At 31.5% G+C, this 24,783-nt stretch overlaps 2 protein-coding genes across 2 annotated transcripts; both read right to left on the bottom strand.

Annotated features, from left to right (window-relative positions):
* Positions 1-410: 410 nt before the first annotated feature.
* On the bottom strand, positions 411-17,392 carry LOC132737420 (sushi, von Willebrand factor type A, EGF and pentraxin domain-containing protein 1-like). Its single transcript, XM_060724705.1, has 9 exons — positions 17,347-17,392; positions 16,724-16,981; positions 15,664-15,843; positions 14,644-14,799; positions 13,226-13,343; positions 9,759-9,836; positions 7,620-7,706; positions 5,063-5,128; positions 411-2,667 (listed from the first exon to the last, which is right to left on the bottom strand). The coding sequence occupies exons 1-9, from the start codon at positions 17,390-17,392 to the stop codon at positions 2,538-2,540; spliced, it is 1,119 nt and encodes a 372-aa protein (XP_060580688.1). The 3' UTR covers positions 411-2,537.
* A 1,940-nt stretch (positions 17,393-19,332) lies between these two features.
* Positions 19,333-23,764, bottom strand: LOC132737422 (uncharacterized). Its single transcript, XM_060724707.1, has 6 exons — positions 23,755-23,764; positions 22,757-22,961; positions 21,816-22,000; positions 20,680-20,850; positions 19,868-20,103; positions 19,333-19,410 (listed from the first exon to the last, which is right to left on the bottom strand). Exons 1-6 carry the CDS (start codon positions 23,762-23,764, stop codon positions 19,333-19,335), a joined length of 885 nt encoding a protein of 294 aa, XP_060580690.1.
* Positions 23,765-24,783: the final 1,019 nt, after the last annotated feature.

Raw genomic sequence — 24,783 nt, 5'->3', positions numbered from 1 at the left:
TTGGTCATAGCTGTCGACGAAGGAGCAAAAGCGATGGATAAAAATGGCGTCGAGCTTTCTTTCGCAAAGGCACTAAAAGTACTTTGAACAAATGATTGTCATAATGAGATGATGCACACTGCGCAAAAAACAGGATGTTTATTTTAAAGTCAAGGTCATACCTAAAGGTCGGCCAAAGGTTAAAAAAATACTTCAACAGGGAATATAACCTTCCTTCTGCATGTTTCGTAAATTGTTTTCTGGGCGTATTTCTTTTTTTTATATATATATTTTGCCTATTTTCTGTTTAGAGTGCCCCAGTTGATTTGTGTAAACATTTTATTTCATTTTCTTATTTGCTTTTATTGTAACTCATTGGAGCACCTTTAAAAATACTATAAAGGCAGAAAAACAAAACAAAACGAAACGAACACGTTGGATTGTTTTGTTTTAATAAACATAAACAATAAAAAACATGTACATACGATTGCTCTCAATCCGTCACATGGTAAAATTTCAATAAAAATGCCTTCTTCAAATGCGTTAAAGACATCAAACATGCATCAAAATTCACTGAAAGTACCGGAGAAGACACACTCAACTATTATAATTCTGGATGACTTAACCAAATTAGAAATATGGTTAAATATAAGAAATATGTAATTAATATCAGAAAATAAAAATTGAGTTGTCCACTTTAGCGCATAAATATATGTTGATTAAACATTGACTGAATTTTTTTAATTGAAAACCAAAGGTTGTGTTAAAAATAATACACAACAAGAAAGTTTAGAGGGATTGTTTCATGAAACAGACTATGACATATGTGATGTGTGAGAAGACAATCCCAACTATGTTATGTTAAAAGTTATAAAAACTTGACAAGAATAAGCATTAAAATATTGATGCCAGAGTTACAAACCTTGTCATATGTGATACAAGTGATTCGAAGTTAAACTATTTAATAAAATGTTTAATGAATTACCTAAATAATAAGAATTTTTTTTATCAAATATAATCATTTTAGACACAACAGATTCTAAAGGCATAATTCCTGAAATACAGATGCTAGATTTATGACCCTTATTAGGTGAAATTTTGACAAAAATAAGTATAATTAATTGTTTAAAATTTTTAAATACACATGTATGTTTGTAACACATTTGTATGTAACATTTTCTTCAAATAGATAGATAACTCTTGAAATTATAAAAGTACATGCAGATATGTGTAAAATAGTAACAATTTGCTAGTGAATACTATCTTCAAAGGATAGATAACTCTTGAAATCATAAAGTACATGTTAGATTTGTGTAAAAAAGTAACAATTTTCTAGTGAATACTATCTTCAAAGGTAAGATATCTCTTGAAGTTATAAAAGTACATGTATACTTGTGTAAAATAATAACACTTTTGTATGATATACTATCTTCAAGGGGTAGATAACTCTGGAAATCATAAAAGTACACATGTATATTTGTGTAAAATAATAACAATTTTGTATGAAATACCACCTTCATGGGGTAGATATCTCTTGAAATCATAAAAGTACACATGTATATTTGTGTAAAATAATAACAATTTTGTATGAAATACCACCTTCAAGGGGTAGATATCTCTTGAAATCATAAAAGTACACATGTATATTAGTGTAAAATAATAACAATTTTGTATGATATACTATATTCAAGGGGTAGATAACTCTTAAAATTAAAAAAAGTACTCTTATAAAATGTGCAAAATAGTAATAATTTTCAATGGCTAAATTCTAGTATTTGATGTTTGTGATGATAAGAGGCACACTTTTATGTTTGAAGTACATTCGTTACGTTAGAAAGACATTATAGTTAAAGCAAAATAATCTTTAACGAACGACGACACTGAATTGAATGTGATCTCAAAAAACTTCGTATAGCTAACTTTCAGTGAACAATTTATAGACAAATACAAATTGTAAATAATTTTAGAAGATTACATGCATGTTTTTAACAAATAATTAATGCGCAGCCTTTAAATATTCAAATATTAAGCTTGGTTCACAAAAATCCAATATGTTATAATATAACATTAGAAGTAAAATATACATTGTATAAATTTATTAACCAGGGAACTATTTGTCTGCTTGTAGTTTAACTTACTTTTCAAGTATGTTAGTACATGTAATATTGTTAAGATACCAACAAAAAATATAACAATATACAATATATAAATACATATTTAAAACATATGATAATTAACATTAGTAAACAGGCAATTTATTTGTGTTAAAACGATAACATTTAATGTATATACTGCTATTTATGATAAAATATGTACATGTATGTACTAGTAATAAATAAGTTTCATGTTTGTCTAGAATATATAAAATAACAAAATAAAATTTTACATTAACAACACAAATTTAAATATCACAGATTTATCAAAATATCACTAAATGTCTTCTATGCATTCAAAATTGGTGTATTGATATATAAATTGACTTCTAGCACTTCCGGTACAATCATGTAGGCACTCGCATAAAAGTGAGTACTTTGTCAAACGTTTATCGGATATCGATTTTATTCCCATGCCTTGTATACTGGTGGTGGTGATAACGGTGGTTTATCTAAATTGTTATCTAAAGTAATATAAGCAACGCTCGCATTTGTATTCGCCACCTGATCATCATTTGCATCTTTGTAAATTGGACTGTTGACAGAACAAAAATAAATAAATGATAGAGTAAATTAATCTACAAAAGAAATATTTTCCATAAAAAATGTTAAAAAAAACAATAGAAAAATATCATTAGGATATTCTTATAAGAAAATTGATGATTGAATCATAAGTGGTTCAGAATGGACAGTTAAATGAATTGTATTAACAGCTATATAAAGGCATGTAACAAAATCATACATTCAAATTATTTCATGGTTTGTGATCACGTGTGATACTAAATATTATCAACATAATTATTTATTGTATGACAGACCATCCATAATGAAAGTGGGTTTTTTTTGCTTTTACAAAAAAAAGCTAAATAGTCTATGGTCAAATATGCTGAAATTTGGAATGAAAATTTTGAAAGACTGTGCCTAACAGTAATTCTAAGTTTTAAATTTTATAAACACATGATCATATAATGTTTGTGTTCATACAATATAATGATCCAATCAGGATCAATTACAAACTGTAAGTGAAATGATACCATAGAGTCGTGTGGTTAGTACTGTAATACAGTATTTAAACAACAACAGAAACCGTTACGTTAATTTTTAAGTCATGTGAAAATCGTGATTTCATTCTTATTTGAAATTATAATACTTAATGTGGAAATTAATCATCGAGTTTAAAGTTTAAAAACAATGCTGCTCGACGTTACTATGAGACCTTTAGAAAATACGGTTATTCTGTAAGTGACAATATGCCTATCCAAAGATATATATAGTGAGTAAAGAGAGTGAAAAATTTGCAAACCTTTTCTAATATTTACAAATGTCCTACTGAATTGGGCTATTGCGGGGTTTATAATCTAGTGGTCAAACCGAACAGCAAATCAAATAAATTGGAGTGAAATGTTGATGCTTCCATGCTAAATGTCGGGCGGCGTAAGTACATACATAAAGGAAACTATTTTTCGGAGATACTATGGTAAAATTTAAGGCAAATTTCATTAAACTTTTGCAGAGTAAATTATACACAAATGCTATTCGAAATGCTCGGCTCCAGCCAGTCAGTGAATCAAATAAATATATAGAGTAAAAAGTGGCTGTTTCGTGTAAAAATATTGTTTATACATTAGCTTTTTAAAATTAATCTAGCAGTACTTATTCAGATGGTGTTTTGAACCTTTAACAAGGCGCGTTGAAAATGTGTTCGTCTCTCCAAGGACGCAGCCATATTTATTTATTGCTGCATAATACAAAGTTTTCCTCATATATGTAGATATGAGAGTAGCATTACAATTTTGACTTATTGAATTTTGGAGATATAAAAAGTGCAGAAAAAGGTGCAGAAAAGGTGCAGAAAAAGGTACACGGGGTAGCCCAATCAAGTTCTTCCAAAATTAAAATTTATCAGTTTAACTAACCCTGATTGAATACAATAAGCAACTATTGTATAGTCCTTATGAAAACAGTATTTTAGAAGCAAAGGTTGGCAAGGTTAAATTGACTTGCAAGTATAAATAGCCATAACATATAAACAGATTTGCTTGGTGATTAAACTGGCAAGTGTAATAATTATATATTTCTTTTTTCATAGTTTATCAAACACTGATTTTATAGGGTTTTTTTTGGAAGAGGAATAAGAATTTGGTGAACCTTACAAGTTACCTTGGCTATAGTTCTGAATTTTGTTCACTGAAAACAAATCATAACATTGACGTCACAATATATAGATACACAATTTCAAAGTGAATTAAACTTGTTAAGGGCTATTGGTATACAAGTATAGCTTTCAATTGGAGCCCCAGGATTTACTCAAGTCAGGTGAGGACATTTTATGCTGGAACTCACGAGTTCTGATTTCCCTGAACTACATCCTCGGTAACGCATGCGTACACGTCATAGTTCAGCGGTATAACTAAAATCAGAACCCATGGGTTTCGACGATGAAGCGTATAAGTAACGAGTACGCATGTTTACCGAAGATGATTTTATGGTGACGAGTTCGTAACACATTTATAAAATATTTATTATCTTACTGGTGCAAGGAAATCTAACAGGTGGTTAGTGTATATTTTATGCCCATCTCATTTTACATTATAGTAAGAAGCAAATATTAATACTATTGATGTTGATGTGTTTCATTTTACCTGATTCATTCACACTTGTGCATGTATACTAGTATTTCAGTAATGCAAAATTTGTTGTTGTTTTACCTCTTTATGAATATTTGATAATAATGCCAATGGAAAACAGTATTACAATATTCAAAACACTTTTAGTGTTTTTCCTCCTATGTGATCCCTGTCATAATGCTACGACTATGAAATGACCACTTGGTGAATTAACACTAACATTCTATTCTTACTAAATTCTATGAATTTTAAATGACTATATGAAGCTATTTTTTATATAAAACAATTTATATGTAAACTTACTTATTATAAGCACCTTGAAAGTCATCCGTATACTCAACCGCGGCATTTAGTTCTCCGTCGAAAGTTCTGAAATAGCATAATTTATTAGAGAGAAAACGAAATTATAAAATAAACGTTATTTCCGGTCTAATCACTAGATAGCTGATGAATTCTGCAAGTTTCCATTCGTCGACTTAAAAATCAAAAATGCTAAAGTGACCCGGATTGACAGACCCTCTATTTATCAATCTGACTTAACTTCCGATCTACTTATTTCTTACATGTAGAGATATTTAGGACCTGAATTTAATCAGATTGCTCTGATATATATAATATTGTACATTTTGACCAACCAAAATTGGTAAAACTCATTATCAATAAAGTGAGTCTAACTTGATCTAAAATATACCGGAATAAAAATAGGCCTTAACCGAGACATAGCACAAAAACAAATACTTAACGGCCAACAATAGACATATATCAATCCTTTTAATATGCAGAAAAGTCTTCACTAGACATCAATTGTTTAACTGACGTAATATCTGACATTGTATGACGCATCTACGTTCTATTTTCCAGAGTCCAAAATGTCCATATAAAATCCATATCACACCCTATAAAGTCTCGTTTTAATTTCCAGACTTCAAGTCCAAAATAACTTTATTACATGCATATCGTACATAATCTGGCCCCGTTTTCATTTTGAGAATCCAGAATTAATATTAAATTGTTATTGTAATTGAAGTAACAAAGTTCTGTCAAAATGTCAAAAACGGTGGTGTGAAATAAAGAGATCATTAAACATATTTCAGAACAATACATATTATATTGACAAATACACAACTACTCGACTGGCGCTTCGTCCATAATAGTTTTGACAGCTGTATTCTTGTCCAATAGACCTTTTTACAGTCCGATTTTTCCATAGCAAAGTATGTTGCTTTTCGCGCATGCGCATTCTGCTTAGTGCAAAAGCGCAATAACGATAGCTTACATTTAGCGCACTTTTAGTCTTTAAAAGGCGTGATTTCAAGTTATGTCACACAGAAAAAAGAAATTTTGGGATGAATTAAAGCGGTAAATACTTAAAACGTGCATTGATATTTATAACAGATATACAAAATAAGCGGGACTTATAATTTAACGACCAAAGGTCCTCTGTTCAAGGTATCATTAGGTGACTTTTTCATCAGTAATTTAAATTAAAACAGCAGGGTGTTAAAGATCACATTTTATTACTCATGTATCACATATATTTCACAATTGGTATTCCTTTGAAAGTGGATTGGCAAGGCGGTGAGTGTCAAACAGATATACACGTGACCGGTTATTATTTGCCAGCTACTTAACAATGTCATTCAACCGGGTCGTTTTAGTACCATGGTTAACTACGTAAAATTATGAAAATGATTAATCGTTATTTGAGTAATTTTTATTTATACCAATCTCATCAATGTTTATTGATTTTGTGAAGAGACAAATAGTGTACGTGACGTGCATTTCCATGTGTTACAAGGAACCGGACAGACAAAATGTGTGCTATTCAAACACACATCTTAACTACACAATAGTTTGAAAAATTATCTAAATATATTATGTGATTAAAGAAAATTATATATGGCATCTTAGTCAAGTTTGATAAAGGATAAAATTAGGTAAACTGAAAACTAAAAAATGCATAATATCACGTGTTCCGACTTTTTTTTCAGAATAATATTTAAGCTCGATTTTAAATGTTAATAAAATTTATAGAAAAATGTTATATATATTATATGTAATAAAAATATTTTTTTTTTTAACATGGACGTTTTCAACAACAATTAAATTGACTTCTTTATTTGCTAATATATATTTTCACATATTTTTACAACAATAATCACAATGTCAGGTCAGTGATCGTAAGGGGGAATTCTTAAACAATCGTCTTTTCCATGCCTTTTTTGGGTAATCTTGGCTACAAAGCTATGAAGGCATCTTTTGTGTTTCTGTTAAAAGCTATTTTATATGATTTTCTATTTTTTACCTTAAACAAACTCGGAATTGTCTATGAATTTCTACTTCATTTCTATATTACAGTATGGCATGGCTTTTTTTGCCCTACGCAAATTGCGCATGCGCGAAAAAACACTTTCGGTCATTTTTTCATAGCAACGGACCGCGTCGTAAAAAGGTCTATAAGATTCAGTATTATACTCAAAATGTTTAATAACATCATATTATTCAACAAGTTCAATAAAGTTATAAATACACGAATATAATATTCTATTTTCTTATGTCAAAATAATAATTGTTTACAGTAAAAAAAAAGTTTCACTTTTATTACTTACATTTAGCGCTATGCACGGCCGTGAAATACAATTTTTACTAAGTTGCAAACACGGCATGAGTATGTGATAAATTGAGAAACGACGTTACATCAGCTTTCTTTATAAAACTTTATATATAAACATACATTATGTTAGTACAATTAAATATGACCTGGGGTTCTTATCCATATGTTTTTTTCTAGCATCCAGCCATCAAACAAATCACGACGAGCTTATATTTAAAGTCCATACATAAATTTAAGAGTACTTACGTGGAATCGAACCTCAAATCGTCCAAGGAATTAGCATCCGCATTGTCGTGACTTCTGCTGTACATAGTATGGGCTGGTTCCACATATCTTCCGGAAAAAAGAAGTGTTCAAATTTTAATCAACTGATGTGTTTTTCGAGGCATTAACAGGATATTTTTTCGTTTTAATTCTCATATTCTTTAAAACGAAACAATTATTAGCTATGGAAAATACTGCATAGCATATTTATGAAATGCCAAATGAGCGTTTTTTTCATTTCTTTTAGGAAGGGAGGAAGTTTTGTTGGGTCGAAAAGTGTAAGGTCGAAAACACAACACATGTCAATCTTTTTGTCTTTTCGTACTTATCACTCTTCGCCCAGCAAGTAAATAAAAACAACAACAAATAGAAAAAAAAAAACAACAAAAAAAAAAAAAAAAGGAAACCAATTGTCATGTTTTGTCCGTCTTTTAAACAAGTTTTCAAGAAGCGGATTGCCAAAAAAAAAAGAACAAAAAAAAAACAAATGGTGCCTTTGGTGTGTTTTAATATTTTTCTGACCAATCTCTTCGGAAATTCGCCCATTTGACATTAATAAGTCACTACAGAAATGATTCAATGATTCACACTTGGAAACAATTTACCCTACAATATAATTAATTAAGTGATATTGCCTTGTTTTCAATTGTTTTTAATATTCCCATATGATCAAATAAATTCATGTTTATCCTTTACGAAACTAAGCTTAAATTATGATAATGTAATTATTTCAAATGCGTTGAATATAGGAAAAATTAATATTGTCCCACTTTTGTATTTTCTGATCGCAAGATCAGTAAATACAAAGCTAACATCCACGGTCTAACACAAAATTTCCTTACATGCCTAACAACGCAAAGTAGTTCTCACTCAAAACTGCTTAAAAACCAGCAATTTAAAATAAAGAATATTTTTTAATGTAGGCATTTAACAAATTACAGTGCATTAAAAGTTTAGATTAGTCAATAGAATTATGAGGTTACAATCACAAATTTCGAGGATGAATATCTTTTTTTACCCAATGAAAAATGTTCGGCTATATCCGTAAAGCTTAATCAATGAAAATGCTATTTTTAGCTATGTCGATTACCGAATACTCCAGAGCGTAGTACACAAATAAATCTGACTGTCGAGTAGTGGAATATATAGATGCCGGACTGTTTTGTCGAGAAGATTTTCGCAAAATTATTTTCATCAGTGTTAAACAACAGGTTTATCGTGAACAAAATACCTCGAAATTAATAAGGATTACAAACACGAAATGGAAATTCTCAATTTAAAATGATAATTTATTTGTTTTTATTCAAGCTGCATATGTATTACTTCACCGTGGTGCAGAGGTAGCGCGCTCGTTTAGGGTGTGAGAGGCATAATGTTCAAATCCTAGTCGAGGCAACTTTTTTTTGAAGTGTCTTTTTTAAGGAAGTAGCCAAGATATGCAAGGATAAAGTGTGGCTGTCAAAAAAAAAATGAAAAATGATTTTTTGATGCAACTCTAGTCATGCAAAATTCCATATGTATCAATCTCAAACTGTTATAGAAAAAAATCTAAACGCAGTCGCTGCGTAAGATGAATTATAGTATATAAAAATAAACTTATACAGGAAAATACATGCAGATAGTCAGTATGATTTAGATTGCAAAGATCAGAAAATACCACAGAGCTTGCAGCCCTTTGATTTTATATGTCTTTCTGAATTGAAGAATAGATTTTGTTTTCAGATATGACATTCTTTACGATTGCTTTCTTAACACTTCTAAAGTTAGATAAAGATAAAAAATATATATTCTTTTATTGACGAAAATATATTTGTTGTTGTTGTTCCATATAAAAACTAAACTTGCCTTACACTTTTTTTGTAACTATGTGAAATCTTAAAATAAAAGTTCAGCTGACATTTGAAACTTTTAAGTTATGTATGGATTAACTTTAAATAAATAAATAAATAAATAAAAAAAAAGAAGAAAAAATGAATGAATGAATGAATGAATGAATGAATGAATGAATGAATGAATGAATGAATGGATGGATGGATGGATGAGGTAGGTAGGTAGGTAAATAAATAAATACAAACAAGCAAACAAACAAACAAATAAGTATTTTAAGATATAAATACATACCTCATTTGAAACCTATAATTTAAATTTTCGTTACCAATGTTGCGAGATGTGTTGACATTGGGTTGTACCCCATTCCCCCTGAAACAAGTATGTCAAATATTATTTGCCGAGAGAGCATTCAAAGACAAGATGTTTTTTTAGCAGACCCAGCAATATATATCACAGACATTATATTGTACCAGTGAAAAAACTTTAAATCCAAGGCAATATTTGTAGCACATGCAATATTATGTATGAAAAACAAAGATATTATACCAGAAACAACACGTTTAATCAAAAGCAACATTACTAAACCAACAAGATATTGTACCAGGGGAAACACTATTAATAAAAACAACATGTTGAAGCAAAATCTACACTACTATTAATCAAAGAAAAAATATTGTAATGGCATCATATTATACAAAAAAGCAAAAATATAAAACAAATGCAGCATATTTATGTAATTATCGAAGGTAACATCTGTAGCAGAGGAAGCAGCATTTTAAATCAAAGGCAATATAATGTCCCGGAAACAACACTACAAATCCAAGACGACATATTGTACCAGAGACATTTCTATAAATGAAAAACATGTTGCACAAGAGACAGCGCCATGAATGAAAGGCAACAAATTGAAGATAAGACATCACTATTAAACAAAGGCAACATATCATAGCAGAAACAACAGAAAACAATGGCAGACACATTCCAGACACATCACTATAGATAACAAGAGGGCCATGATGGCCCTGAGGTCGCTCACCTGTATATAGGCCCCCGGAGCGGGGCCAGTTTAAACCCCAGGGCTTTTATTTGAATAAACTTGGAAGACACCCATAAGAATATGTTTCATGATGTTAAGTTTTTACTACACACTTATAATGAAAAACAATGATCTGCCCTCCCCCACCCCCGGCAGGGCCAATTTTAACCAAAGGGCTTTTATTTGAACAAACTTGGTAGACACCCATAAGAAGATGTTTCATGCTAAACATCTAAGCTGTAGCTCATTGGGTTTTTATAAGAAGATTTTTTAAGTTTTTACTATACACATATAGTTAAAAACAATGACACCCCTGGGGCGGGGACAGTTTTGACCCCAGGGCTTTATTTGAACAAACTTTGTAGACACTTACTAGAACATGTTTCATGCTTAATATCTAAACTCTAGCTATTTGTGTTTTTTCAAAGAAGATTTTTAAGTTTTTCCTATACACATATAAGGAAAATCAATGACCCCCGGGGCAGGGCCAATTTTGACCCAAGGGCTGTTATCTGAACAAAATTTGTAGACACTCACTAGAAGATGTTTCATGCTTAATATCTAAACTCTAGCTATTTAGGTTTTTTCAAAGAATATTTTTTAAGTTTTTACTATATACATATAGGGAAAATCAATGACCCCCGGGGCGGCGCCAAATTTGACCCCAGGGCTTTTATTTGAACAAACTTGGTAGACATCCATTAGAACATGTTTCATGCAAAATATCTTAGCTCTAGCTCTTTTGGTTCTTTAAAAGAAGATTTTTTAAGTATTTACTATATGCATATAGGGAAAATCAATGACCCCCTGGGCGGGGCCAATTTTGACCCCAGGGCTTTTATTTGAACAAACTTGGTAGACACTCACTAGAAGATGTCTCATGCCAAATATCTAAGTTCTAGCTTTTTGGGTTTTTTAAAAGAAGATATTTAAAGTTTTTTCTTTCGGTTGGCATGGCAACCAGAGTTCTGCATGGAATTAAATTCTTTGAACAATTTTTAAAGGTGACCACCAAATGAACATTCCTGTGAAGTTTGGATGAAATTGGCTTAGTGGTTTATGAGGAGATGTCATTTAAAGTAAAAGTTTACGGACGAACGACGGACGAACGACGGACGGACGACGGACGGACGGACGCCGGGCGAAAAGCGATCACAAAAGCTCACCCTGTCACTTTGTGACAGGTGAGCTAAAAAGTAACATACTGTACCAGAGACAACACAAGAAATAGAAGGAAGCATATTAAGGACGTGACAACACTATTTATCAAAGGCAACGTATTGTACTAGAGAAAACATCATAATGTATAAAGCAAAGGCAACACATTGAATCAGAGGCAACACTATCAATATTGAAGATAGCATATAGTAGAAAAGACAACACTTTCAATCGAAGGCAAAATATTTAGTCAAATGCAACATATTGTACCAGAGAAAACATTTTCATCAAAGGCAACATATAGTGACATACACTATAAATAAAAGGCAACATTTTGTATCAAAAACAACACTTTAAATAAAAGACAACATATTGTATCAGAAAAACACTATAAATAAAAGGCAACATATTCTATCAGAAACAAAATTTTAAATAAAAGGCAACATATTGTATCAGAAACAACACTTTAAATAAAAGACAACATATCGAATCAGAAACAGCACTTTAAATAAAAGACAACATATTGTATCAGAAACAGCACTTTAAATAAAAGACAACATATTGAATCAGAAACAGCACTTTAAATAAAAGACAACATATTGAATCAGAAACAGCACTTTAAATAAAAGGCAACATATTGTATCAGAAACAACACTTTAAATAAAAGACAACATATCGAATCAGAAACAGCACTTTAAATAAAAGACAACATATTGTATCAGAAACAGCACTTTACATAAAAGGCAATATATTGTACAAGAGACAAAACTATAAATAAAAGGTAACATATTGTACCAACTACATCATTAAATCAAAGACGCCATATTGAAACAGAAACAATGCTATCAATTGAAGCGTAAATATCAAATCAATAGCAACATATTGTACAAGACACAACACTAAATTTTAAAGGCATACTATTGTGAAAGGGACAACACTTTAAATTGAAGGAAACATAAAGTAGAAGAGACAGAACTATAAATAGAAGGCAACAAATAAAATAAAATGATTTACAAACTTTAAGTTACACATTAACTCTTGCTATTTGGCATGTCATCTATCGACTTGCATATTTTACACTTAATTACACTTTCAATGATTAATTGAAATTTACTTGTTAGACAATGGAACATTTTGTCTAAGCATCTATTATAAAAGGCCTCTGAGCCCCAAAAATTTTTGTATTGCTTTAAAAATTTTTAAAAACAGCTTTTTTTATTCGGGTGCCCCGTTCCCAGTTTCCAAACTTTTTAAAGGGATAAACAAATTGGGTTTGGGACCCCTCTTGCTCTTTTTTGCATTGGGAAATTTTAAAATACAATAATGTGACTTGAGTATTCCATAATGAAAAAAACAAAACAAAACAACACTTTGTTAACGTTTGTCTTCTTTTACGAGACATTATGTCACATTCAACAATAGCTTCATTAATGATAATCGTCAAATATGATCCAAATGCATTTTTCATACCGCCCTCTCTATAAAACATTTCATTTCTGAGGGTATATGTGCCATTTATTACACAGGCTTTAAAGGTCTAGACAATTCTAAAAATTTACACTACCTTTTCTGTGTCCGGTAAACAATTGCTACAACTGCCAGGATTATAAAGAAAATTCCAACCACAATAATGATAATGTACAGAATCCAATTTATTGTGGTGTCTTCATCAGGTTGTTCAACTGTAAACACAATTGTCAGACATTATATATTATTACTAAAATACTTGACAATAACTAATATATAACTAATCTACTTGTATTCATAGTTGCAAAATTGCAATATAAATATCTACGTGGTTCTTGAACATCATTATAAGTTCATGATGTAGATAATAAAATATCCGCTATGTACATAAAATGTTCATGAAATACATCATAAAGGACCCATGGTGTACATCATAAAAGATTCATGGTGTACATGATAAAATACCCATGGTGTACATTATAAAAGATCCATGGTGTACATTATAAAAGATCAATGGTGTACTTAATAAAGGATCCATGGTGTATATCATAAAATACCCATGGTGTACATTATAAAAGATCCATGGTGTACATGATAAAAGATCCATGGTGTACATCATAAAGGATCCGTGGTGATCATCAAAAATATTTATGATACACATCATAAATAGTTTTTGGTGTACATCATAAAGATCCATGGTGTACATCAAAACTGTTTATGATATACATCATAAATGGTTAATGGTGTTCATTAAAAAGGATATTTTTTGGTTAAAAAAAAAATTAATTATGATTTTACTCAAAAATTTTTTCATGTGTACTTTCATAAAAGACCCCTTTGATGAAACACAAAAAATTTTCTTTTGATGTTCTTAAATAATACAGGGAAAACCCACATAAAAATTTTTTTTTTAATTTGGAATTTTTTAAACAATATACGAAAACTGAAATAGCAGTTAATGCATCTTGACCAGCTGTCCGATAATTAATAGTCTTAATGGAGTTTTTTATATGATCGTGTCATTCAATAATCTATAAAAAGAGTTATTTTAGATATGCCGGACTAAAAACCACAGACAGGGGGCGTAGCTTAGTCTTGACTGATAGGCCAACATCTAGGGGGTGGATGATGGCACACATCCATGACTTTTTTATTTTGGGGTATGTTAAATGCAATAAACATGTTCAGGTGATTGTTAGAAATTAATATAGACATAAATTTATTTTTACTTTCTTAGAAAAAAAAGTGTTGACCGCGGCTTGCGCGGCTTTGGAGGAAACTAGGCTACTGTCTTCTAGGACAAGTGGCAGCTGTATTATCATCTTTATTTTTGTCATTATCGATATAATTATTATATCATTATCCAATCTTGTTTGTTACATAGCATAAATAGGATAAAAATCTTTGAGCCCCCTGTCACTTTTCAATCATAAGTTTACTTTATGAAACATTATACTGCATGTATATACAAGCTATAAGAAAGACAGTTTTGGCAATTTCATAGATTGAACTTACCATTGCAATGAATGCTGTCTCTAGACATAAGTCCGGCAGTGGTCCAGCCATCAGGACATTTCTTGCACGATGGCTGTGCTTCCTCGTCCTGGTAGTAGCCTCGAGGGCAGCTCTCACAGTAGTCGTTAGTGGCATATGTTCCCTTACCACACGATACTAGAGGTAAAAAAATAATGTTTCAGTTAAAAACCTTTATTCTGTAATAATGAAAAGTTCTTTACCATTTGGTTGTACTTTGTAACCCATACAGAGCAACTCTCTGAAGGAACAAGCACAATGTTTGCAAAGGGTATTGCTACATACAGGTTGTTTCTCTACTGGAATTGAATCTCTCAAAATTATTGTGTAAAAGATCTCTATATACATATTTATTATGTTGTTTTCGTCATCTGTTAATGTCTGATTTAATCACTATGTCTAAGTCTAAATGGAAATAATATTATTCTATTCTCGTCTGGAATAGGACCCCAAGAATTAAATTTGTGAAAAAATGCACTCTAATCGTTCATCTATTCAATGTATTCATTTCTAAATGTGAATACCGTAGTTAGCGCTTAATTTTAAGGAGGACCTAGGCCGAAAATAAAATAGTTTGTTTCCACTCATCCCCCCGCCGATACCTCCCATAAAAATCACTGCTACCTTTTTTTATTGCCAAACAAAACACATTTTTTTATTTAATTATCGTGCAAGTAAAGTCAATCTGTCATTATTATTCACGTCTTTATATCTGTCTCATGTTTTTTTATTTTAAATATTGCAGACTTATATTGAATACAACTTTTAAACTCTGGTTCTAAACATTAAATAAATAAATGCTTTTAAGCATTCATATTCTTAAAAGGAAAGATATATATTTTATCCAGATATAGATCCAAGTACAATTTGGTTCAATACAAAAAAGTAGGTCGAACAATTCACATACCTACCTACCCTACTAAAACTGGAAGGCATGCGTCGCGGATAATTTTAAAATATGGCCTTTTCGTCAGATCGTTTTTTTTTAAAATTTGGTCTTACCACAATACTGCCAGACGGATGCATATCCTGGCTCGCACTCCGCCAAACCGTCCAGGTACGTACTGTTAACACCAACGTCGTAGTCAACGCCACCATATTGTATAGTGAACGCTAGATTTTCTACTAAGGTGTTGAATATAGTCACTATCTCAGCCAGTAAGTCATAGCAATTGTCTTTCTCTGAAAGAAAACAAAATTATTTCGTCATTATTACGTCATTATACGGAAGTGTCCTTGTGCCAATTTAACATGTTGTCTCCTACGTAGGAGATAATAAGCCTAATTTGGAGTTTAAAATTCCTACGTCCTGTGTAGGTGATACAAACTCCTTATTAGGTTTTTTTAAATCTCGTATAGGAGATATCATATTTTATAGAACATGTTAAATGGAACAATGATAAACATGTTAAATGGAACATGTTAATGATACCTCGGTATCATTACTACATTATGTTGCAATGTATACAGTAATATAATCAAAAAGACTGGTAGACCTTTGTGACAACTAAGCATTGACAACAAACAATAAAATCAGTTTTCAGATTCTTTGGTAAACAGGAAAATAATGAAGTTCTAACACAAGATGGCAGGAAACATGACATAAATACAGTTGCTTTCCAAGTAGGAATTTCTCAATTACAGGCAGTGATATTCATTTCTATACACGTTTGTAACCACAATTTGTATTGACATTGAAAAACACATGAACATTTGTAAAATACTGTCTGCTTTGATAAAGCATTTGTATTTACTCGTACAAGTCAAAACGTTTTTCAGTTTGTAAAAATTGAGAAATCTGCAGGAATATTGTCTTAAAGTATATATCCTATTTTGAACTGTGTCTTAATTCCAAATTTATTTCATATCTTCCTGTATTTCTGAAATGTAATGTTTTTCAGGTATGGACCACATTAATGAAATCAAACAAACTTGTTTAATGCTTTCATACGTATTTAAGCTTTGCAATACATGTAATAATATATTTTCTTGTTTCACCAATAAAAGCCAATAACAAATTTAAAAAATAAATAAATCAAATATCGAACAAACAAAAAATCACCTATAGTATTATCACATGTAAGTTCTATGGTAAATGAAACAAAGCTTGTCTCCCTTCGTTTCCTCTCTTCTGGTTGGTCATCTGAAGACGAGATGTGAACGCCCTTTAATTCGCATGTTCCGTTGGCAACACAACCAGCAGTTTTCAGTTTGTCGCCTACAGTTGACTTGATGGTGTTCTCAACATCAGATAATTCAGTACTCAACGTATTGTACACACCCGTTTGATTTACCGACAGTTTTGGAGCCAGGTGCTTTGCTACAAATATAAAAATATGTATATTGCTCCTTTTTGTTTTGATAATGGATCTCCAAAAGCAAATATTACATATAATATAACCCTAAATGCACTACACAAAACTTACAGGTGTCTGGGGGCATGTCGTTGTTTGGACTTACCGCTGTTGTAACCTTATCAATTGGTTCGTTTCCTTTTTGTTTTAATCGGACAAATTACATTGTATGAAGAATGGAAGAATGGAATAATTAAAGTCTTCGTCTTGATTGAATAAAAAATAACTCAAACTGACCACACAATAAAGGGACTCCCCTGACGCTCATTGGCATGAAGGGAATGTGTTTTTCGAGATTTGTTAAAAACAAATTGATGAAATTCTATAATACCAATATAACCTTGTGGGCCAACTAACAGATCATTCACGCGCTTCATTGTTTTCAGGGATTAACATATTTTATTTTGCAAAATGACCTAGAAATGGAAAGCAATTAACTCAATATGGGCTAAAATTCGCACTTTAGATGGCATTTCAATTGGTTTCTGAGTAAAGTTTTATCTGTTTATCTTAAGTTATGCAAGATTTGCAATTTCTAGACCTATGTTTTTAGGTTTTGGACTTCCGGTCAGCTCCTCAAAGCATAGTTAAAATATTTTCAATTAATGTCTGGGCATACACATTATTCATTTATTTATTTATTTGTTTTTTTTTATTTATTTCTTTATATATTTATTTATATTAAATTTCTATAAATTTAATAGATGCACACAATGTTTTGGAACTAAGGCAACAGTTTACAATTAACTGTCCAAGTTTTCTAAGTTTTGAACTTGAAGTGAATTGGTCTATAATGGAATGTCTTTTATACAGTAAATAGTTATGGTATGAGCCACGAAAGAATTATATATAGACGTTAGTGGTCATTGTGTAGTATACATGATCCGATATTACACATAGTTTTGAGTCATTTAACAAAAAATTATCCTTCATACTAAATCACTTTGAGCTTTATCACTATTTTTTTCTAGTAATATTTCATAATAATATCTTAACGATATATTTCTAATGATTTTTCTCAATATCTGAAAATGTGCCCATTGTAGACCAATCCATTTTGGAATTGCCTTTTTTTAAAAAAAAAAAGTTTCTCGAAAAAAAAAAAAAAGGGCTATTGGGGGTTTTTTCGGGTTTTTTCCCCAAATTTTTTTCCCTTTCGTGTTGGCCCCCGGCAACCGGGATTAAAAGGGTCGCTTAAAAAATTCCCTCGTTTCCCCTGGGCGTGCAAAAAAACGTTTTTCGGCATTTTTTGATACACAATTCATGTTTCCATTATCTAGTGTCGTCGGGTCCTTTCCACATTCTTAAAATATAAATGTTTATGGGTGATTATTTCTTTAACGTTTTGTATACTTGTATAAGATAAACAAAACCTAAAATCATTGCTTTCTAAAATGGCAGAAAAAGACAAAAATTAATATAATTATTCAGAAAGATAAATTATTTCATATCCAAATAACTGGTATATCAATCTTTGCTATAATTTTGTCCACCTGATAAATTCCGTGGAGAAATTGTTACGTTTCAAAGGTTGAGCTCTTGACCCTTGTTAAGACACGTATTTGCGGTGTAAATTTCATTGACAGAATTTCTACTACCACAGATTGATGTGGTGAAGTCGGTACTGGTAGTGAGGCCGAGATAACTCATGTTTGCCTTCTTTATATGACCCTAGATATATACTTTTAAATAAAAGGTCGGTGTCTAATTCATTGTATCCTATTTGGATTGTATAAGATAAACAAAACCTAAATTCATTGCTTTCTAAAATGGCAGAAAAAGACAAAAATTAATATATTCAGAAAGATAAATTATTTCATATCCAAATAACTGGTATATCAATCACACAGACAGACAAACGAATAAACGAGAAGAAAGGAAACAAACACCGAATGAAACAATTCAAATTGTCTCAGTATTACCATTAACGCAAACAACGTTGGTTTCGCAGGGGACTGTTTTTGTACTATCGCCTTCACACTGTTTCCCGCCATTTATTGGGATGGGGTTTTCACAGACACGTGACATCTGCTGCGTTCCAGATCCACATGTGACGGAACATTCACCACTTATCTCATAATCTGTCCAACCACCATCAACTGAAAACAGTTACTAAAGCATAAAAATGTAAAAGACTGACAAACACGTGTCGTCTGCTATATTTCAGTCAACAGGACCATGTCTTTTGAATATTCGTTATGACACGTATGAGTATATCTTACTTCAGTGTATGTGGCTAGAATCAAGTTTAGTGGTTGAAATTTTTTTTCCAATGAGATCGTTCCATTTTTTAAATTCTATGTAATATGTCATCTTTTCAATCGGCACCAACTTGACCAAATAAATCAGCGTACCATACTCGCACTATATGAAGAGTAAAAATAAATTTAAACCTCTAAATAGATTGGTGTTTGTTAAGTCAGCATTTATTTCATGTCTGAGCGGACCCACCGCCCCAGAGAAGTCAAACCTTGAAAGAAGCCAAAGAAAAGAGAGGCCGAACAATGTCTTTTTAGACAAGTGGTCTTATTTAGAGATTAATCTATTCTATATAATCAATGGTGGGTTGTCGAAGAATGACCTTTATTTACAGGGTGGCATTTATTTGGAAGTGGTCTTTAACACTGGTTTCTGGATTTATTTTATTAATGTTGACTAACAACCACTTATCTATGCATAACAATTGAACAAGTGCAAGCTTTGATAGATCGGTAAACAAACTATTCAAAAGAATGTTACTTTTCATACAACTAACATGCTCACATGTTATATCTAAGTAAAGCAAATATATATACGAGGTCGTATTTTTTTCTAAAACTCATTACAAATACAAGTGAAAGCAGAATACTAACCAAAAGTGGTTTCACATAAGTCACCCTTAAAGCCAGCCGAACAAACACAACTATATTTATCAGGTCCATCGATGCATGTAGCGTTGTTATCACACGCGTTGTCAAGACAGTCATCGATATTGATCTCACAGAAACTTCCGGTAAAAAACCTCTTGCGCATGCGCATGAAAAGCTTCCAACTGAATCTCTGCACGTGCCTCCGTTATGGCATGGTGTATCATCACAGTTGTTGTCGACTAAAAGAAGAAAAGAGAGAGCTAAATCATTGATGATATGTTCGAAGCTTAATATGTTATTGGGGTTTTGTTTTAAAAAAGAAGGGAATAAAAACCGTAACATACCTATGAACTTTTAACATAACACCTGTAGAAATGTGACGTTAGGTACAAAAAATGTCAAAATGGTTTTCAAACTGAGAAGAAATAATAATAACAAAAATTCTAATTTTAAAGAATTTGACTCAGTTCATAGACCGATTTATTTAACTATTGGCTCCACGAAAAAAGTAATACAGAAGAAAATCTGAAAAACAGACCCTGTTCGCTTTAGTCCAATAATCCGGTTTTCAGAGGATACTTAATACATGCTAAGCATATATACAGCCGTAGTGGTTCCGGTTCTTAGAGGGTGTTTTTTTTCAATGAATATATAAAGGAAAATATTGGACTTCAAAAACATTGTCCGATTTTTAAAGAATACCGGTTTTGCATATTGTCCGATTTACATAGGTTTTACTGTTTATCTCATTCCGCTTGGATATGCTATGATAACATAAACAAAAAAGATATGAAAATCGATTGTAGGTAGATTACCATCACATTTGCTTTTTGTTATGATAAACGATCCTTCAGTATCAGAGAATTGTTTCCAACTTATCAAATCACCCTGACCTGTGTTAAAACAGGTATCTGTAACAACTGGTGTAAATGATGTGACACCTGACCACACGTTTAACTGTGAGAATGAACCGATAAACCCTTCACCTGGAAAAAATATATATAAATTTATAAAGTTAAAACATGTCTTGACATAAAACAAACCTACGCTTCCATAAATTTCGTTGAAGAAATTTGTAGTTTTTACGTGAAATCAAATTGAACAATGTTTCAGTTTTACGAAAGCAGCTTAAAATTAACAGCCGATAACCCTTTTACCTGCTCACAGCTATAGAATCTACTAGTATCCGTACGACTAGTTCAAACCAAGATAAGCCAGCACGTGCACACTCTTGCCGTCTGATTGTTTTATATATATTTTCAATACATATTTTCATTAAACATTTTGAAATTTTCCTAAAAGTGATGAATGATATTGTCCAGATTGAAAGATTGGCAAGTCAATTTAAGATACGACTAAACGGGGTTATACAAATCTCAAGTAAAAATCAAAAGTTGAAATAACTCTCGAAATTCCCGTATTACATTGCAGGAAAATTTAGCGAATCTATTTTTCGCGATATTCATTGCACTCGAATACAGCGAAAATTAGATACCCACGAATAAAAACCGATATACGGTATCTGGCATGGTGAAGGAAAACATTTTTTTTATATACCTATAAATGAAATATTGAGAAATATAATTGATGAAATAAAATCCCTATTTTCATTTTCATTATTTTCACTGTAAAAATTTATTTTTCACTGCAGTATTTTCGCTTGTGCCTTGTCGAACTACTTTCTTCAAAATTCAGTCAATACATAAAATTAAAAGGGTATTCTTCCTATTCATAAGGTTAAAAAGGGAAAACAAACGTAAATAATAAACAGAATATTGAAGTTGTTTTCTATTAATACAGGATTTATTTTCATCTTGTGGCTACTGCCACTCTAGAACTATTTATTTTCATACCACACGATGAAAATAAATCCTGTATTTATAGAAGAAACCTCAGTATCCTCTATCTATTTTCACACATGTGCACATACTTGTTTGTGCACTATCCTTACCTCCTATTGTCACAGTGATATTCACAGGTGTTTCTGTGGACCTTTTTCTTCTTTGAGGAGACACTTGCTCTCTGAGAACTTCTGTACTGTCCAGGTATGTAATTATCTCAGTGCCAGAATACTTGACTGTAATCTGCTTCCACATCATTGACCCGACTATACTCTCTCCAGTCGTGTACTGCTGCCTTTATTTCAAGAATACGAAAGTATATTTAAAGTCCTATTAAAGGGTAATGAAATATTTAACGAAACGTTTAAGTACCATTTTGCTCCAGAAATTTGTTCTTTTCAATTTCTTTAAATCTTTTATAATTTTTGCGCGATTTGTAAACCATTTGAAAGGTCTGAACAAATAACTTGTGCGCAAATTTTCAAAACATTCTCTCGCACAGGTTGTCCAGAATAATCATTTTAATTGTACAAATTGATCCCAAAATGAAAAGCGTTGCAACGATTATCACTCCAGTAAGACAAAATGTATTAACTATCAATCTTAATTCAATTTGAGTACATTTCGTTTTGATTCTTTGCATTTTTCCCATTGCAATAAAAACAATCATTTTTTGTGTTATTGTTCTTTTGGCTTCTTGACATCTGTGGAGGTCTTTGCTTAAAATAAATTGGTGGCAAATTAGTAAAATTATTTACTTATCGTACTGAGACAGCAGCTTCACTTTGCTAGCGAACACTTTATTCCGTTACTTTATATAAAATAATTTTGTTACAACTTTCTCCAAGTACTAGTATGTGAAGCACAATGCTTTGAAAACCATGTGATTGTGCATTGTTTGAATCTTTTTACTGTACATAACGCAAGTTTTATACCAAATCAACTGTATTTTGAATTCAGATAAGTGTCAATTAAAACGTTAAAAAACATCGTTAACGATTTTCCCTTTTTTGTTTATGCTAGGCAGATATGAAATAAATAAAAAAAATACCCATCATAACCAACAACAATCTTGTCGGAGTGGCTGATAGAAAGGTCTGTACTATCGCTACCGGCTAAGGTTATCAAACTGTCACATTGAGTACACTTAACAAAGAGTGTCAAGATAAATTGACTAAAACTGACAACTTCTGTTTCCAGTGAACCCGTCGCTAGTTCTTCAGACTCGTTCAGTTGAGTGTAGGTAATATCGAACTCTGAAATACAATATAATAATGTTAAATGAGAGGAGATTTAACAATGTTCCCTTGTTTGTTTCGTAATGAAAGCCTATTTTTTTTCTTTTAATCTCTTTCGTAGCTTTGGTTCTAAGAAATACATGTTCTCTTTATATATTCTGAGGATATTAAACAACATTATAGAAGGGAAACAACATAAATCACGCGTTTCTCCAAATGTTTAGGCCAGTTGAATATTTTATCGTAAAGAAGTAAAACAAGTTCAAACAGCCCTAGCACTGCGAAAAATATACTGATATACGGGAATATACGGTCCCGTATTTTCAACATATACGGGCGTGTACGGGATGTATTCGTCGAATATACGGACCAAGTATACGAGTCCGTATAGGGAACACCGGGTATACGGGAAGTCCGTATATGCATCAGGCATATACGGAATTCCGTATTTGCCCCATATACATGTACGTATATTTGTTCGTACTCTTTAAGTATACGGAGAATAAAATCCCGTATACGGACTATATTAAGGTTGTTATCCCTAGTATACTATAAATATACCAAGGATATACGGGGCTGTATTTTTTACATATACAGAGGATATACGGACTCATATTTTCTACGTATACAGAGGATATACGGAACCGTATATTCTACATATACAGAGGATATACGGACTCGTATTTTCCACATATACAGGTGATATACGGAATCGTATTTTTCTACATATACAGAAGAAATACGGAATCGTATTTTCTACATATACAGGGGATATACGGAATCGTATTTTCAATATATACAGGGGATATACGGAATTGCATTTTTTAGTTGTCCACAGGGAATACAGAAGTTGGAACTGTATTTTCTTGATAAAAGAAGATACAGATAATATCAAAAGCATGCATTTACATATAAGTGACACGTATACAGGACCGAAATGCAGACTTGTACAACAGAACATGTTTTATTACACATTTTGAATGGGAACCGTAAAGTCATATGCTTAAGAACTTTATCTTCACAAATGGAGTATTTCAAATAATAAAGTAAAAACCAAATCGAGTCACTCTTAAATATTTTTATTTCATAAACATATATTCAATATGTATACATATATTAAACAAAATAAACATGTCTTCGCTACAACAGTCATATATTGTTGCAAGCCTTATTCCGGAGGCACAAATTCATGTAGCGTTGCAACGGAACGGCTATATACCGGTATGATGCGATACAGAGTCATGAAATACGTATCACAGTGGAGAAAAATCCGCACTGCGATATTTTCTTTAGAGATTGAGTTATACATGTACATGTTTCGATATTTTCATACATGTTTCGACATTTTCAAGGCGTATGAATTGCATGTTGTTTAAATCTAGAACAAACTATACCAACTTGAAGTTCGATTCTATTTATCTTAACAATGATTTTTATGAGCCACTTGTATTACACTCATAAAATATTTTGAAGATATTCATATCATTTGTTCGTGTTAACATTTACATATTATTTTAGGAAAGTGAGTCCATAGCACAAATTGATTATTACAGAAAGTTTAAATAATAATCATTAAAATTAAAAATCCGTATTCACAGAAATTCGTCATTCAAACACAGTTCTTAAAAGCACTTAAATATATCAATCATCTATAGGAATGTTACGTAGACCAGTGTGACGGTGTCTATTTCGTGACGTAGGAAATGTTATCTCCAGATATTACAATCTTCTTTGGCATGTGTGTATCTGAAAAAGAGAGTTTAAAATCATGTTTAAATAGTGTCAGGAAATAGTTATCACAACTTTCAAAAAGGCTATACACAAGAATTTTTTAAACGTA

Source organism: Ruditapes philippinarum, unplaced genomic scaffold, assembly GCF_026571515.1.
Source record: "Ruditapes philippinarum isolate M1 unplaced genomic scaffold, ASM2657151v2 ctg5692_1_1_1_1, whole genome shotgun sequence".
Lineage (NCBI taxonomy): Eukaryota > Metazoa > Mollusca > Bivalvia > Venerida > Veneridae > Ruditapes > Ruditapes philippinarum.
The sequence above is the reverse complement of the archived record's forward strand: the minus strand, read 5'-3'. Positions and strand labels throughout refer to the sequence as shown.

What these genes read in the sequence shown, in the direction of transcription:
- LOC132737422 (XM_060724707.1), bottom strand. An exon ending in TATCACTGTGACAATAGGAG is followed by an intron (nt 20,851 to 21,815) that starts GTAAGGATAGTG and finishes TATTTTTTCCAG; the next exon opens with GTGAAGGGTTTATCGGTTCA. An exon ending in CTTATGTGAAACCACTTTTG is followed by an intron (nt 19,411 to 19,867) that starts GTTAGTATTCTG and finishes CAATCTATTTAG; the next exon opens with AGGTTTAAATTTATTTTTAC.
- LOC132737420 (XM_060724705.1), bottom strand. Translation starts at nt 17,392, where the DNA reads ATGAAGCGCGTGAATGATCTGTTAGTTGGCCCACAAGGTTATATTG. An exon ending in TGGCCCACAAGGTTATATTG is followed by an intron (nt 16,982 to 17,346) that starts GTATTATAGAAT and finishes TTATATTTGTAG; the next exon opens with CAAAGCACCTGGCTCCAAAA. An exon ending in AGACAGCATTCATTGCAATG is followed by an intron (nt 13,344 to 14,643) that starts GTAAGTTCAATC and finishes TTGTGTTTACAG; the next exon opens with TTGAACAACCTGATGAAGAC.